Raw genomic sequence first — 18677 nt, 5'->3', positions numbered from 1 at the left:
AATACAGAGACCTAAATATATGTTGTTATAAAATAATGTCTTAACTAATTTAACATGTTATTAAAAACAGCATATATTTATAGTAAGTGAGGATTAATAGTCATGTTCTTAAAGTTGAAGGAAAACTATCCGGCATGGTTTTTCAAGAAAAATATTTTTATTATCCAAGCAAAATAACAGATCCTTCTCTCTCTCTCATCTCTCAAACACACACACACACACAGTCAGTATATGGTGTGCGTGTGTGTGTATGTGTGTGTATATGTGTGTGTGTGTGTGTGTGTGTGTGTGTGTGTAAACTCATCTGACAAAACAATGTAACTGAAATTGTTAGTCACTCAAATTTTTGTTTCTGTGCCTCTAAATCAAATTTATTTTTGACCTTGGTGTACCATGCTGGTTTACTTGCTTTTTATTCATTCATTTTGTTGTGTTTATTTGTTTGTCTCCAATTTGAGATTACTGACATGAGGTACACCAGTCCATGTTACATGTTTGGAAACAAACCAGAGTTTCATGGAGTTTGCCCCATTCTCTTCTTCATTTTAAAGATAATGGGTTGCCTACTATGTTTAGATTGACTTGTTCACTTCATGTTCATGGTAATTCAAGGGCTTCACGTGAGAAGCAGTCAGTCTTCAGATCACCTGAAAGAGAGGAAAAAATAGTTGTGCAAGACTCCGACTCTGTTGTCTTAAGATTTTATGGTACCTTGCGTTGTTTCTACTCTTCTCGTTTTTTAATATTCATTCGAGAAGAGTGGCCTACCATACAACTATTACTATGTCACTTGCATGAGAAATTTTTTAGGTGACGATGAAGGAGGTGGGGAATAATGTAGTGAAGTGTCTATTAATAAAAATAAATAATCAAATATGAACTTGGAATTTATAATGTCTTTTGGTGTGGTGTTTCATCCTAAGTAGCATACTAAATTCTTGTTATAAAAAAGTTATTTTTTAAACACAGAATAAGAAGATTGCAACACACAGAAAAATCAGATTTGTAAATAACTTCAAATAGATTTACTTTTTATAACTACCATATAAAATCAGGTATAAAAGTGTTCTTTTGAACTGCAATAGCTTGAGAGAGTTGGGGAATTAGTTTCAGAATATTGATTAATGGGGAATTGCATTTCTACTGTTTTCTACTTTTTCCCCAAAAGCATACAAATAAAAAGTTAATTTTTATATGAGAGCAGTTTTTAAGCCACAAACGGATTTTTTTGAGACTTTCCTCTATAGTGGCCAATTTTGTATGAAACAAATTATTTTAGGCCTAATTGCAGGCAGAGTAGTTAGGCCTCTAGCTCTGCAAAGGTTGAATTTCATTTGAACTTTCTAATAGTATGGTCTTTTTTCAGAATTTAATAACTGACTCAAATATTTAATAGTGGAAGCTTTCATTAAATTAAATAGAAATCAGGATATATTTTTAGAAGAACTAACTTATTTTCTTTATCAGTTTTATCTACTTTAGGAGAAAAGGAAGAGAATGGAACCAATCTCTTTGTGTACTTAAAAAGACATTAATGCTATAACCCTAGCACAGAAATTATTTCAGTAAATATCATCATTCAAAGATTTGGGAAGCGCCGAATGGCTGCAATAACTACACTTCTAGTTCTACTGAATTGCAAATTGCAATGACTATGTGAACCTCTTCACTCGTTTGCTGGATAATCATTCTTTTTAATACTCAAATATATTTTCTAGATCAGTTTTAGATTCCACGCTGTCAATGTTGGCATTGCCTTATAGTTTTTGGTTAAGTACAATGACTCGTTTTGAAATGCAAGTGGGGCAAGATGAGAGTTAAAAGATTTTGTTTCCATATGTCTTTCTATAAATAGATGACAAAAGATCATTAAATGGATTAATTTACAAGCATCCTTGAGAAATAGAATTTTTTTACATAAAAGCACATTGTAAACCTTTTTAATTAAATTGCATTGTACCATGCACTCTCTTCCCCTAGGGGTTCTCTTGACCTCTCACCTCTTATTTTGTCCAACAGGCACTCCACTGCTGGTGAGGAGAAGCAGTGACCCAGTGCCAGGCCCACCTGCTGACACTCAGCCAAGCGCTTCACACCCCGGTGGCCAGAGTCTAAAACCTGTTATTCTAGTAGGTATCCTGCCGTTTGCATTTCTAATGAAAGATCAAAGTGCCATACCCATATCCTAACTAGGACTTTGCAGTCTGAAGTTGATAGAGATCTTTTGATAGGATATATCATATAGTTATAATAATAGCTAGTATGAGCTATTACAAGTATATGGTTATAATGATAGCTGGTATTTATATAGCACTGATTATGTGCCAAGCACTTTTAATGCGTTACATTGTCATCTAAACTCCCACATCAAAGGAAGAACATGTTTTTGTCTCCATTTTATTGATAATGAAATTGAGGCAGAGGAAGTTTTAGTAATTTGTCTAAGGTCACAACTAACAAGTGACAGAGCTGACAATTTAACCCAGGTGGTTTGGCTCCAAAGTCCATGCTCTTAACCAGTGTACTACGCTGCTGAGTTTCTTTGTCCTCCTGCTTCATAATACCCAAGGATATAATTTATATTTTTTTGTGATTCAATGAGATGCTTTGTGAATCATGACGTATTAAATAGTGATTCAGTTTTAAGATACCAATATTGTGAATATGCGATGCCAGTATCGGGTTTAGAAAAGTCAACATTGAGATTAAAAAATAATAATAAAATTACATACTAAAATTGCTTATAACTAGATATACTTACATCAGCTATATTTATAACTGATAGTTTAAAGGGAAATTAGTTTCCTAAGGAGGCAATGTCCTTCTTTTCTATGGAACTGTGGGATCTGCGTGCTCAGTGCTGAGTTGCTTTGCAAAGTTGTAATTGTGGTTTGATCCTTTGAAACAGCCTGAGAGTTAGATTTTGGTTAATGACCATGTGTCATTGCAATAGGTGATCTTCAACAATATAACCATATCAAAAAGTCTCCTAAAAGCAAGGTTCTTCCTCGTTATGTCTGTCTATATATAGTGCCTTAAGAAAAGGCAATATTTTATAGGCATATAAGGTTCTTGAATTAGCTAAACAGATTTTCCCAGCCTGGTACAAAATATAGCAAGAATCAGTGCAAGTTCATATGAGCTAGGAGTCACTATACCAAATCATTGAGTATGTACTAATCAGTTTGTGGCAATATTTTATCTTCTCTTTCTGTAAACAAGGAAGCAGGTATCCTGAAAATATTTTAGATGTAGTATTTCTCACTCTATATCATTTTAAGAAAACATATTTAATGGAAAATTACTTTAATAAAAATCAAGCGTATGCATTCTACTGTAATGATTAGTATAAACAGAACCAGTATGTGGTATGATATATATGTGTGTGTGTTTAACGCACACTGATTGAGACCTAAATATATTGGATTGGAGGAAGAAAAGAACTGTATAAATGAGAGAAGAATTATATAAAAGAGAAAAAAAATACAATTTACTGCTTATTTTAGTGTGCCCTAAAATGAGAGTATATCTGTTCATCTTACCATTATTTACATGCAGAAAACTTACCAATTTGTTCCATATTTCCATCATCTAAGCACCATGCTTAGACCCCTTGAAAATATATCAATATTGCTTTCCTTGAAGGAAATGAGAGCTATTACCTTTCTGACAGATTTTATAGTCTTACCAAAATATGATATCAGTGAGTTCTAAGTTAGGGTATTTGGGGTAGGAGATATGTTATTACTAGCGAAGGTGAAAATCCTGATTCAAAGAGAAATGCTAGCACCCAAAATCCTGTTACCTAATGATCTGTAAGTTATCAAACACGGGCCCGGTCCACTTGTATCAACAGAAAAAAGGAAGCACGTATTTCCTCCTTTCCTCTCAGTGCTCTCTGTGAATGATGAAGTGCAGACTTGAGACCAGAAGAACAGAGTCTGGCCTTTTCCTTGCCATAGACTAGTAACACATTCTAGGCTTCTCTTACTATAAAATAATCTCCATGCAAACTTTAAGCCTTAACGGTTCAGAGTACAGGCATTGTGCCTTATTTATCTTTCTATCTCCAGTGCCAAGTACATGGAAGGTGTTCAGTTATATATGTATTGGACTTAAGAATGCAAGATACATGTTAGTCTGGAAAAAAATTCTCGAAGTTCTCAACAATTACCAAGCTCTCCTAATTTCAGCTATTCTTGTACTCCCCCAAAGAATCTACCTAGTAAAAGTTTTTCTGTTCCAAGGTCTGGTTCACCCTAGACAAGAGACAGACAGCTTAACTGCCCCATTGTGCAGTGTAGGCAACGTTCGTAAGTAAAGACATTTAGGTGTACTTATTTTAACCTAGAAGAAAAATGTGTGTGTGTATTATAATTCTTTTCATCCCTGCATATCCAAACTAATGGACTATTTAGAACTGCATTGTCCACTATCATAGCCATGGGCTACATGTGGCTACTGAGTGCTAAAAATGTATTCTAAGTGTGATATGCACATTGGAATTCAAAAGTTGAAATATGAAAAAAAGTAAGATGAAATACCTCATTAATAACTTTCATATTGACTACATGTTGAAATGATACTATGTTTGGTATATTGGGTTGAATAAAATATATGATTTAAATTATATTTACCTATTTCTTTTTACTTTTTAAAAGACATTTCTCTGAGAAAATTTAAAATTACATCTGTGGATCACATTCTATTTCTATTGGACAGAGCAGCTCTAGACAGAACTAAAATTGGATATAGCATTAATGAAATGGTTTGTGACCCTTGGGAGAAGTTCTATGAGTCGCACATCATCTCTGGGGTAACAGTATGATTAGGTTTGCCTGGGGCAGTCCTAGTCCATGCCTGTTATTCTGGCATAATTATTAATACTGTCCCCACTGACTCTCAAAGGTGTCCATGTGTGGATGATAAATTATGTGGCACCTTACATATAGCCCTATAGTCACTTTTACTGTTTGCTCAGTGATAAGAGGAGCAGTCTTTCAAGGAAGCCATGGGGACATAACCACGACTTTAATGTCAGAGCACACTACAGAGAATGTTCTTTGTGGCAACGGCCTGAGCGCAGGGAGCACAGAGTTGGAAACTGCAGATTCTTTTCCATCTCTCAGATTCCGTCATTCTACTTGTGCTTCTTCCATAACTTCAGCTGCATCGTACTTAATTTCTATGATTTGATGAGTGATGATGAATATGGGGAGTGTGTGATAATACAGCTATGCAGCAACTAATATGAAAAATAATCACTTAAAAAGCTCTCTTCAATTGCATTTCATTTCAATATTCAAGAGAAAAAAAAAACAATCAAAATTTCCATCTCTTAAACAGAGTGTTCACATGTAAGTAATTCACAGATGGCAGAGCCCCAAGTGGGTTATGTTCAATCATTCCCAAGAAATGAAACTTACTTATAACTCACAGCATACGAAGCTGTAAGGATGAATATTTGACACATTTGATTATGTTGAAATATTGCCTTTAAAACCACAGTTGATGACTGTTATTTTTAGTTGCACTTCATTAGACTTACTACAGAGGGAAGAGTTTTCTTTGATTTCCAGAGATACATGTTTTTGAAAAGTTGGAAAAGTTGCGTGTGTTTTCTGGCTGTTTAAGTTGTTACAAATTAGTTATTTAAGATGTACACCTTGAGACAATTTAGGGTTTTAAAAAAGATTTAAATTTAAAAAATTCAATTCTCTGCATGTCTCAAGTTCTGTTTATAATGAAAAGCCACCAACTCTTATTCTTACTTCAAGTATCACCAGATAAACAGCATGAAAAGTTGTTTCCTTTCTTACTCTATTCATACCTCCAGTTAATCAGAATAGTGTAATTATTAATGTGCAAATAGTAATGATTGTTTTTCTTTCAAGGCAATAGAAAAATCTAATTCTACTGACTGCTTTTGAATTAAAGAAAGAGAATCCTAGGGGCAAGCTATCATAGTGAGAGTCAGCTTATTGGATGTCTACCTTCCTTGCTGTGATTGTAACCCTGAGTTCTTGGCTTAAGGGCATGCCATAAAACCAGGTTCTTGAAATTGATGTTCCTGAATTTGCGGATGTAAGAGAACTCTAAAACAGATGTGACTTTTTCTTAATATCCGGTTAACTACTATGGTTGTTTTGTGTTTTAATGACTGTTTATAGTTTCACATTTAACCCCTAAAGCAAAAAAAATCCTGCAGGGTGAGTAAATTAAAAGTGGATTCCTGAAATTTATAATGTCGTGGTTGTTCTCTGATAGTAAATGACTTTGTTCTAAAACCGTTACTGGTCTTTCATCATCAAAATAAATTAAGAAAATACTGGTTTGTCTTTTAGAAGTCCGTGTCCATAATATATACATTTCATTTAAAAAAAAATAACATGGCAGCCTTTGAGGTTGCTAAATTGAAAGTCCATGGATGAACTTGACTCTAAAGTTTTATGCCACAGCATAGAGAAAGAGAGGGAGAAGAGAAAGGGAGAGAAAATGTGTGTTTCATGAAGGAGACTCTGTTTCTGTTACCAAATTTTAAAAGGGAAACAAAAGATCAAGAACTACTTGTTTTGGGGTTTTGGATGAAATAATTTGGAGAAGCCACCAATTCTCGGAATACGATAAATCATAGAAATTAAAAAGTAAAGTGAAAATTGCCACCAGCCTTCAAATATGTGTTAAATAATAAAGGTGACATGGTACATATATATATAATGGAATATTATTCAGCCATAAAAAATGAAATCTTACCATTTGTGACAACATGGATGGACGTAGGAGGTATTATGCTAAGTGAAATAAGTCAGACAGAGAAAGATAACAATCACATGATCTCACTTATATGGGATATCTAAAGAACAAAATAAATGAACAAACAAAACAGAAACCGACTCATAGATACAGAGAACAAACTGATGAATACCAGATGGGAGAGGGATTGGGTGACTGGATAAAAACATGAAGAGATTAAGAAGTACAAATTGGTAGTTACAAAATAGTCATGAGACTGTGAAGTACAGCATAGGAAATATAATCAATATTGCAAAAACTGTGTATACTGTCAGGTGGGTACTAGACTAATCAGGGGGATCGCTTTGTAAAGTAAATAAATGCCTAACCACTATGCTATACACCTGAAATTAATGTAATATGAAATGTCAACTGTAAATGAAAAATAAAGTTCAAAATATAAATAAAACCCCTCTAAAACAAAACAAAACAAAAGCAAAAAATAATTAAGGTTATTTTATCATATTATCACCTTTCCTATTCATTACATAGTATGTAAATTAAAGCTATAAAGATGAATAGACATTTTTGAATTGCTGCGTTGAGAGGCCAAAAATAATTTTTGAGTCAGTAGCAACATAATTTTTAGCAACAGTAAGATTGGGTGTAAAGGGCACAGACTTATTGTGGGAAGACCCCATCACGAGACATACATGTTTCCAGTAATTCTGTGTGTACAGTGAGTATGAGAAGTGAAAATACAATGTTGGTTCTTTGGGGTTTTTGATATTTTACCAGCAAAGAGAGTGGCAGGTATCTTCTAGAAGAGAAAATATTTCCAGTAAATAGCAGTAAATATTCTCCTTGTCTTGAGTATAATCTGTTTGAGAAATTTTCCCTTGTATGTCGCATATATTGAAGTTATGGTCTATGTTGCTCATGGCTTAAGCACTTTCAAACTTATGAAAGAAAGCATCGAGCTATTACAGGGAAATTTACATAGCTTGGGTTTTAGGATTAAAATCATCAAATTGCCACTGAGATGTCAGAGGGCTTTTGGTTGTGAGTTGCTGATTGTTAAAATCCAACATAGAAACTTAATGAAAATTCTGAATAACGAAATCGTATATTTCTGTCCATTAGATATACAATTAAGTAGCTGTAGAAACAGTGGAACAAAATAATTATCATAGACACTGATGTAAATTGGAAGGGAGGCTCTATCCATTGTCTTCAAACGAGGAGAGATGGATACTAAAGAGAAAACGGGAGGGAGAAGTAGCATGTAATATATAATTGCATTATTTAGAGATACTGAAGTCTACAAAAGGTTTTTCTTCCCCCGCCCCCCCCCTCCGCCCCTCCTGACATAGTGATTTAATAACAGTCCTGGTGTTTGTGACTCCAGCTGTTCACGCTGTGTGCTGATAAGACTAGAGCTTGGAGACACATGGCAACAATGGTTTTCATATGGCTTTGTTTTTAAGAGATAAAGCTGCCATCCAGTATTTCATAGGTCCAAATGTTTCCTTAATTTGTCAAGTTTAGGCGGCTTAATTTCTGAAGCAGTTGTATTTGGAAGACTCGAATTGAGTTAGTCCAGGAGCCCAATTATTTCTGTAACAGAGATTTTCACCAAATCTTGTAGTCGGTGAATCAGATTCAGATTGCCTGGTTTTCTGTACCATGACTGATCAAGGAACCTGGGAAATGTGACCCCTGTTTAGGTGTGTGCCTCCTCCCATTATTCTTCTTGAGTCTAGTCCGGAGCTGAAAGTCTGAAAGAAGGTTCACTATGCAAAGGTCAGTTCCAGGAATTTAAAAAGTAACCGTGACATGTCACCTATTTCTGTTTAGATTGATCTGCACATAATGGAAATTGAATGGGTTTTTCTTTCATGTCAGCATAAATTGATTAATCTCTTGGATGTCCGAGACCTCTGCTATGTGCCATCTGGAAAGCATAAGACACGGTCCCTGTCCTCAAGAAACTTACAACCTAATTATAAAGACCAGATCTAAAGCCGTTAAACAGCGCTAGCAATCTGCAAGCCACTGTCGAATGATCAAATAATATACTTGTTAGCAATCAAAATTAGTGTCCTTTTACCTTTAGTCCGTACTCTGCCCAGCCTCCCAAGCCACTCAAGGGAATTGCCATGTGCAGTATCTCTGTTCTTGTCTCACTCAAATATAACTGCCTGCTTACTTACAGGTCTGTTACCAGACTGAGCTCCTCAAAGGTATGAACCAGTGTATTCATTTTTGTATTTAAGCCTTCAAGCACAGTGCCTGACACATAAATGTATGTGACTAGATGATTAAAATTTTTACTTCTGAGATGAGCAAAATGAATTCAGTTCAACTTTTAACTCATTTGATTAAGGTATGTATATTATCTGTGTGTGAATTAGAATGTAAAAAAATTTGAAATAACCTGTTTAACATACTATTTTGCTCCCTAAGTAGCTTTAGTTAGAATTTTCTGCTTTAGGTCAATGTTACCTATGTTGTCAAGGGGAAAGGAATGTTTAAACACGAATCCTCCTCTTGGAATTAAAATGCTGGTCGTTTCAATTGTGAGAGTTATTTGATCTTCTTACAGTTCTGTCAATGACCATCCTAGAAGCTGGTTCTCAGAAAGAATTAAAGGACAAGAACAAACCTTAATTCTAGAGATGAACCATTGTAAAACTAATTTTGTTAGTGTGCCTGATGTATGAACAGAATAGAAATTAATATGCATAAGTAGAGTCAGTTATCTGAGTTCTGCTTCTTTGTCAGCAAAACTATGAGTTCTAATTTTAAAAAGGTAGTAATCTTAGTAGTTACAGCTTTGTAATTTTCTAATAACTGTGTTCAAAGAATTTTAAAAATCTTTGAGTAGACTAGAAATTGCTGGACAAAGATACCTCTTTTATACCTATCACATCTAAAGATTTCTTCTAAATTTTCCTCATATTCTATTTTCTCTAAAAAATTCTTCTGGTTTCAAGTGATATGGAAGGAAATAGAAATAAAAAGCCTGGTATGTGAATTAATTTGAGAATATGGAAACATTTACAAGGTGTTTTTTAGCAAAACACTAATAAGCATATCACATTAGCAGTATGGGCAGATGTAATTAGACAATGTTGTTTGAAATTTGGTAAAGGTAATGTTTAAAGTAGCTTTATTCTACAGGTCAAAAATCCTGTATCCTAATTGCATTAAAATCCCTGTGACCCTAAGAAAATTATTTAAATTATGGATGATTTCCTTACAAATTTTATGTAACTAAAAAGAAATAATAAATAGAAATTCTATATGAACTCCTGTTGTTCTTAGGGACCCAAACATCCAAACTAGCAACTCAGGGTTCCAGATGTGAATTATTAACTTGGTTGGTATGAATTCAACTTTTTTTTTATATTGGAACTCAATTAAAAAATTTTTTTTCACTGAAAATATTATATTAATTTCAAGTGTACACCATAGTGATCAGACATGCATATAACTTATGACGTGATCACTCCCAATAAGTCTAGTACCCATCTTACACCATACATAGTTATTACAATATTATTGGCTATATTCCTTATGCTATACTTTAGACTCCCATGACTATTTTATAACTACCAATTTGCACTTCTTATTCCTTTCCCCTTTTTCACCTATCTTCCTAAACTCCCTCCCATCTGGTAACAGTCAAAATAGTCTCTGTATCTATCAGTTTCCATTTTTTTCCTTCATTTATTTTGTTTTTTAGATTCCACATGTAAGTGAAATCATATGGTGTTTGTCTTTCTCTGACTTATTTCACTTAGCATAATACCCTCTGGTACATCCATGTTGTTGTAGATGGCAAGATTTCATTCTTTTTTATGGCCGTAATATTGGAGTAATATTCCATTGTATATATGTACCACCTCTTCTTTATCCATTTGTTGAGGGACACTTCCATATCTTGCTTCCATATGCTTCCATATCTTGACTATTGTAAATAATGCTACAATGAACATATAGATGCACATGTCCCTTCAAAGTAGTGTTCTGGGTTTGTTCAGATAGATGCCCATAAGTGGGATTACTGGGTTCTTCTTTGTCTCTTGTCATAGCTTTTGTTTTGAAGTCTATTTTGTTTGGTATAAGTATCATTACCTCACCTTTTGTTTGTCTCCATTTTCATGAAACATTATTTTCCATCCCTTCATTTTCAGTCTATGTGTGTCTTTCAATCTGAAGTAACTCTCTTTATAGGCAGCATATATAAGGGTCTTGTTTTCTTTTCTATTCAGCAACCCTACGTCTTTAGATTGGAGCATTAAATCCATTTACATTTAAAGTTGATAAGTATGTAGTTATCATGATTTTATTATTTATATCTTTTCCTCCTCTTTCTCCTTTGATCATTATCTGTCCTTTGATTCTAAATGATAGTTTTGCTGGGTAGAGTAATCTTGGTTGTAGGTCCTTGCTTTTCATCACTTTGAATGTTTCAGACCAGTCCTTTCTGACCTGCAAAGTTTCTGTTGAGAAATCAGCTGACAGACTAATGGAAGTTCCCTCGTACGTAGTGAATTGCTTTTCTCTTGCTGCTTTTAAGGTTCTCTCCTTGTCTTTAACCCTTGATATTTTAATTATGCTGTGTCTCCGTGTGGGCTTCTCTGAGTTGATCTTGTTTGGGACTCTCTCTGCTTCCTGGGCTTGTATGTCTATTCCCTTCACCAGGTTAGAGTAGTTTTCTGTCATTATTTCTTGAAATGGGTTTTCAATTCCTTGCTCTTTCTCTTCTCCTTCTGGCACTCCTATGATGCTAATGCTGCTATGCTTGATGTTGTTCAAAGGCCCCTTGAACTGTCTTCATTTTTTGGACTTTTATTTTTTTTTTTTGCTTGTTCTGATTGGGTGTTTTCTGCTACCTTATATTCCAAATTGCTGATTTGATCCTCTGTTTTATTTAATGTACTACTGATTATCTCTAATATATTCTTCATTTCAGTTATTATGTTCTTTATTTCTCACCGTTTTTTTTTTTAATTTTTCCTATCTCTTTGTTGAAGTTCTCACTGAAATCATTGAGCATCTTTATAACCAGTGTTTTGAACTCTGCATCTGGTAGATTGCTTGTTTCCCTTTTGTTTATTTGTTTATTTATTTATTTTTTCCTGAAACTTTATTCTTTTATTTGGGACATGTCTCTTTGTCTCCTCATTTGGGCTTCCTAAGTTATATGAGGTCTCAGGGAATCACCAGCACAGGACTAATGAATGGTGTAAGTTAGGTCGACAGAGACTCAGATATGTGTCCACCTTTACATTCAGGCTGGGTAAGAGGAGGGCTCAACGAAAGAACAGTGGTCTCTGCCAGCACTGCTATCTGGGAAAAAGCTGCCTCTTCATCCCTTGCCCTGAAGCCAAACAATTCATTTCCTCCCTGTATGTCCCTGGCACTTTTTGAGCTACTTCCCCATTGCTGGAGCTCAGAGTGAGTGAGTCCATCAGGGAGTAAGTCTGTGTGTGGGCCCTTTAAGAGGAATATTTGGGAGTCTAGCCACCCTCCATCTCACACAGCCACAATCTTCTCTGGTTCACAACTAGAAGTTATGGGCACTTTTCTTTCTGGCACTGGAACTCTGAGGTGGGGATCCTAGTGTGAGTCTGGGACCTCCTTGCCCCTCAGAGGGGACCTCTGCAGGCAAGATATCCCTCCTGATTTTTAACTACCACACGTGGGTGTGGGACTAGCCTGTTCCACATCTCTGCCCCTCTTGTCAGTCTCAAAGTGGCTTCTTCAGCTAGACTTCAGGTGATTCTCAGTGATAATTATCCTATAATTTAGTCGTAATTTTGATGTGGTCTAGGGGGAGATTAGCACAGCATTTACCTACTTCACCATCTTAACCAGAAGCCTGAATTCAACTTTAAATGTCTTTTAATGTCTTTATATTTATGTGTTCGTGGAATGAGGTTATGATTCTATCCAAAACACAAAATTTATTTTTATCCCTCAAGGTAATAATACCAAACTATATATATTTTTTAAATACCAAATACACAAACACACAAAGGTAGCAACATAAAAATATACATACATATGCACACTTAAATTCTTTGGAGGAGAATACTACTGAAATCTGAAGACTCACTTTCAAGTAGATCATATTACTTTAACATGAAAGTTCAAAGATAAGGACCGTGTCTTTGTTCTGATCTTCTACATGTACCTTCCTTCCATGCTGTAGGCATTTGCTGAAGATCGATGACATGGAATAAAAGGGTTAATGAGAATTTGAAGAAGCAAGACAATCTATGTTGAGAGGAAAACAAAAACTTTTTTCCTTGAGCATGGTTCTATTCTTAGAAATCTTTTCTGATGGGGAATTTTTTTTTTTTTCCTCACACCATAAACTCTTTGGAAGTATAAGTTTCGTTTTTGTTTTTGTCTTTTTTTTTTTCTTTCAAAATCTAGTCATAGAACGACACCATACAGGCATTTAAAAGACTTTCCTCTTTCTCAGGACGGGTGGCCATTTTTCTAATAGCTCTGTACTATAAACTAGAAACTGATTTAGATTAATTACATTTTAAAAGTAGCTACTGTGTGTGTTTTATGCTTGTGGAAACACATAGCGTTCTGGTAAGCAGCATGTGAGCTTGTCACTATACAGCTTTTGATGTCTGATTAGATGATCATAGGGACATCTGGACTGAGTTAGTTTTGAAGTTGCTGGTGTGAAGCACTGGAGAACCCAAAACCTTCTGACAGACTCAAACCAGTAAAAGCATCACTACTTTTAGCAAATCTCTTTTAACTTGCAACTGGTTGTAGATTTTCAGACTGACATAGCCCCGATGTTTTCCAACTGACTTTCCAGCCTGCTTTTCCCACAAAACTCTATACCTTTCACGTAAAGAATGGGTAAGTGGCATTTGAGGCAAAAGTAATAAAGGTTTATCCCTTTTTTAAAGGAAATGGTAGATTCTTGAGTGTCAGAAGTCAGAAGTGACGGATTTGCTTTAAAAAATTGTATTGTTTCCTTTTTATCTACCTTTAATTTCAATCACTGTGTTGATCACTCATGCTTTCTAATTTTTAAATAAATATTTAAATAATTTTTAAATATTTGATACTCAGCTGTGTTCTATGAAGATCCAAAGATTAACAAATAGGCATAACATAGAGATTTTACTAGTATGGGATGATTCATTATTATTTCATGAATAAAATTATTATATACCAATATTTATAAAATTTGACCATTTCACTCTCCTGCCTTAAAATATCTGACCATTTTCCTTGCATCCAGGATATATTTGAAATTTCTTGGTATGGCTTTTTCTTTATTTTATAATACATATAATATTTACCATCCAAACCATTTTTAAGTATACAGTTAAGTGGCACTAAGCACATTTATATTTTGTGCAGCCATCACATCATCCATGTCCAGAACTCTTTCCATCTTGCAAAACGGAAACTCTGCACCTGTTAAACAATAACTCCACATTCTCCCTTTCCCAGCCCCTGGGTACCACCATTTCACTTTCTGTCTCTCTGATTTTGACAACTCTAAGTATCTCATACAATTTGTCTTTTTATTACTAGCTTATTTCTCTTAGTATAATGTCCTAAAAGTCTATCCGTGTAGTATCAAGTACTAGAATTCCTTTCCTTTTTATGGTTGAATAATAGTCTACTATATGTATATACCACATTTATCTTGTCTTTTAATCTGTTGACAGACATTGGTGTTGCCTTCGTGTTTTAGCTATTGTGAAAAATTCTACTACGGACAAAGGCGTATAAATATCTCTTTCAGACCCAGCTTTCATTTTGGGGGGTGGTATATACCCAGGTGTGAAATTGCTGGATTTTATGGTTATTGTGTTTTAAATTTTTTGAGGATCCACTATGTTGTTTTCCGCAGTGACTGTACAAGTTTACATTCCCACCAATAGTGCACAAGGGTTTTAGTCTCTCCACATTGTCACCAAAAGTTGTTATTTTCTAGTTTTTTTTGTTTTGCTTGTGTTTTAGATAGTAGCCATCCTTATGAATATGAGGTGACATCTTGTGATCTTGATTTGCATTTCCCTAATGATTGGTGATGTTCAGCATTTTTTCATGTGTCTGTTAGCTATACATATATCTTTCTTGGAGAAATATCTACTCAACTTTTTGCCTATTTCTGATTTGAGTTGTTTGTTTTGTTGTTGACTTTTAGGAGTTCACTAAATATTTCAAATATTGATTTCATAACAGGTAGATAATTTGCAAATATTTTATTCATTTCTATAGGTTGCTTTTTTACTTTGTTGATAATGCCTTTTGATGCAGAAAAGTTTTTCATTTTTGTGAAGTTCAGTTTGTCCGCTTTGTTGTTGTTTATGTCTTTGTTTTCATACACAAGAAATCATTGCCGTCTCCTGTGTTTTGACCTGTGTTTTCTAATACAACCCAGAGTGTCATAGAAAGAGAGATTTTCTCTGCTCGGTTCCAAGTTCATATCAGATGCGATTGCTTTATTATATATATTTAAATATTTTATCACGTAAAAGTTGGCAAGTTTAGCTCTATTGACTTTGTTCCATAGATGAAAAATCTAAGAGTCCAACAAGTTAACTCATTTGCCCCAGATCATATAGCTAATAAGTAGTAGTGCTAGGATTTTTCTTTAAATGAGCCTAGTCAAAAGTTTAGCCTCTTTTTAGTCTATCACTCAAATCAAATGTTAGCCTTGGAAGAACCACGCTAGAATCTATACTTTGTCCTATTGATGCTGTTATTGCTCAGATGCTTTGTGCTATCTTCATTTGAAACTGCCTTAAAAGCCAATTTATGAGCCTCCTCCTAAAAAACAAACAAACAAAAAAACACTCATTTCATCATTTTATAGTCACACTTTATTTATTTTTTTACAAAAAAGTGGTATTTGTTCTATATAATGCCAAAATTTATATTGCAAAGTTTGTCTCAAATGACTATTTATATAGTTCAGATAGCCCTCTGAAGCAGAAAGCTTTGCCACCACACAAAAAAAAATCTAATGTAGACATTAAAAATATTTGTGGAAGAATAGATTCAGATGTGCTTAAAGTGACAGATTTGTGTAGCCATTCTTTGTTCATCCAATTGTCTAGTGGTAAAGACAACAAGGTTTTATCCCTGACTCATATACTGGCTCTTTGTCAAGTTAGACAAGTATAATTTTGTTCTCTATCTGGAAGGAGAAGATTGTCTTCTATCTTGCTCGCACTGAGATTTCAAGGTTAATACCTTTAATCTTAAGTATAGCATTTAGCAGACAGAGAGTGGTTAATATATGTTAATAATAGTGATAATAACAAGTGTTGATAATTAAAGGTCTTTTCTAATTACCAGATTTCTAATGTGTGTTAAATATAATGAAAGGAAAAATGACTTAATATACATACACACAAAAACTAGAGCTAGCCACAGCTTTTATTTTCAGCTTTTTAACTAGTATCACAAATGTGAATCCAGTATGAAGAAGTCAAGTTATGATGATAGTTTCACTGAGATCATGTAAAGAGAACCCATGGAGGGTCTAGAAACTAGAAAAGCATCTGTTTGAATTGAAAAACATGGTTATGGATAGAAGACCACAAGGGACTTTTGTGATTGGAGCGTGACCACATGAAATAGTGTATCAGACCATTATAATTATAGTTTATCCCTATAATGCTCTCTGTAAGTTCTGTGGGAGAACTTACTAGAAGCTGAGCACCATCCCTAGAATGGGTATCAAACAGATCTTTAAAAGATTTAGGTGGAATAGAGGAAATAATAATCGTAAATAATTTCCTATGAAATTCAAATTGGAGATTCATCCTTTAAGCTCAAATTATTATGACTTCATAAGACATTAGAGTGGGAGGAAGGAGTTGGGAACCATAAGAGACGGCAGGCTAGAGAGACTGAGAATTTGAACTCTTAAACTTGACTGCCTGGCTCAAATCCATTTCTACCACTGACTTGCTGGCTGATTTTTCTCAAGCGTTTCTCTTCTTTTGGGTCTCACTTTCCTAATCTATAAAATGGTGATAGCAATAGTACTTACCTCATCAGGTTGTATCGAAAAATAAATGAAAGATTATTTGTGAAAATTCTCATAGTATGTGGTAAGTACTATATATGGTTGTTAAAAAATATGTTTGTTTTGTGCCTCACATGAAAGAGGAAGTGGGGGTAGTAGGATAAATTAAGCTATAGAAGTAATTCTGAGGTAATCATTTTTAAAGCTGAATTTGATCAGGTTTGGCTTTTATTTAAGGAGGGCACTTAACACAGCTAGAAAAAAAAAAAATGTTGGTTCCAAAGCTGATCATTAAATGTATGTTGAACTTCTTTTGCGTATATAGACCCTTGCAAGTTTTTTTTTTTTTCATTTGAAAACAAAACAAAACCAAAAGAAAAAAGAAAAAAGAAAAAGAAAAGAGAAAAAAAATCATTGAAGACCATTCTTAAAGCAGTATTGGAACTGCATCAACACATTCAGCCCTGGCTTTTCTTTCTTGATGCGAAATGATTCTCTTTCTTGTAAACATTTTGTTTAAATTGAAAACCTAGAAGGACACAGGAAAGAAGGAGTTATTAAGGAACAGGGCAGTTTCAAATGGCTCACATTTACCATCCGTCTCCTGCAGTTTTCCAAAGCCCCTGCCTTTAAGGTTTCCTGGTTTCATCCTCTTGCCCCCTCTATCTTGAATCACCTTTCTCACTTGCCTGCATGCCTGATACCTACCCATTTGTTAGGATTAAAACACCACCTCCTTCTTTAATCCTTCCCAGAAACCCTACTTCCTGACATAAGTTTGGTACCATTTCACCAATATTTTTTAAAGTAATGTATGATATGGCATTTGTTGAGATCATGATGAAAACATTATTGGCAAAAGCAGTATTTAATATGGGACCTAAATAGCAGAGATCAGACACAAGACTCCCAGGGAGCGCAATATTGGTGCCTCTCGTACCCCACGCTGGTTCCCTGACTCTGGCAAGCCCCGTTGCGCTCAAAGGTTGAGCCAACTGCTCCCTCCTCAGGTCCTGCTGTCATACTTCTCCCTCAATGAGAATGGTTCACACTTCTGTCATGAACGCTTATCATCTGTATTTATTTGTATATTTCCCTCCTATCTCTAGAGTGAAAGTGCACTGAGGGCAGAAAATGTGCTTCTTATCCTTGTAAACTAGCACTTAGTGTATGGTAGGTAATAACTGATTGACTGGCCGAATAAATGAAGGACTTAAAGAAGCACATACAGAAAGAGGAAAAAAATGAACAGATTTTCAGTTTCTAACAGGTTAATGTTTCTCTCGAGAAAAGATTGTAAAGGCAGTATTTGAGTAAAGAATAAAGTGCTTTTATAGGTAATGTAGAGTATGTTTTTGTGTTTTCTGCATTCACTGTTAAATGATGAACAAATGGACTTTATTCAGCATGAAATTTATCTATATTTCATATCTATATCACAAAATAAAACAGCAGACATAGACCTTTGAGAGTATTATGCCATTTCTGCATTTTTAATATAGTTCAAACTCAATCCCTCCAAGTCATTTTCCAGCTTCTTTCATTTTAAACATAATGGCGATGGTGGGGGAGGGATTTGTTTGGAAATGCTTATAGTCATTCAAGTTCAGCCTCTGATCAGTGCTTTCTTAACAATTTGAAGATATGTAATTTAATTTAATTATCTGTGTATATTCAGGAGAGTAATTATGGAACCTACAAAAATGACCATATAATGTCAAAATATGAGCTTCTCTGGATTTCTAAATCTTTTCTGATAAGTAGATAAACTAGAAATGAGAGGCTTTGTGCAAATATGTTCTATTAAACATATGACAAGCAGGAAAATTTTGATCTGGGGCCAGATATGCATTTACTGAATATCCATAAACTACTTTCATAATAAGTAGAATGAATATTCTTTCCA

General features: G+C 34.5%; 1 protein-coding gene across 2 annotated transcripts in view; it reads left to right on the top strand.

The window, feature by feature from the left end:
• Positions 1-18677, top strand: part of PARD3B (par-3 family cell polarity regulator beta) — an 893411-nt gene that overhangs the window by 416532 nt on the left and 458202 nt on the right. For both annotated transcript variants that reach the window (XM_036237191.1, XM_036237192.1), the window contains exon 4: positions 2020-2129. In XM_036237191.1, coding sequence (XP_036093084.1) covers positions 2020-2129 — 110 coding nt within the window. The remainder of the gene's footprint in view (positions 1-2019; positions 2130-18677) is intronic.

This window comes from Rousettus aegyptiacus, unplaced genomic scaffold, assembly GCF_014176215.1.
Source record: "Rousettus aegyptiacus isolate mRouAeg1 unplaced genomic scaffold, mRouAeg1.p scaffold_m13_p_2, whole genome shotgun sequence".
NCBI classification, from domain to species: domain Eukaryota; kingdom Metazoa; phylum Chordata; class Mammalia; order Chiroptera; family Pteropodidae; genus Rousettus; species Rousettus aegyptiacus.
The sequence above is the reverse complement of the archived record's forward strand: the minus strand, read 5'-3'. Positions and strand labels throughout refer to the sequence as shown.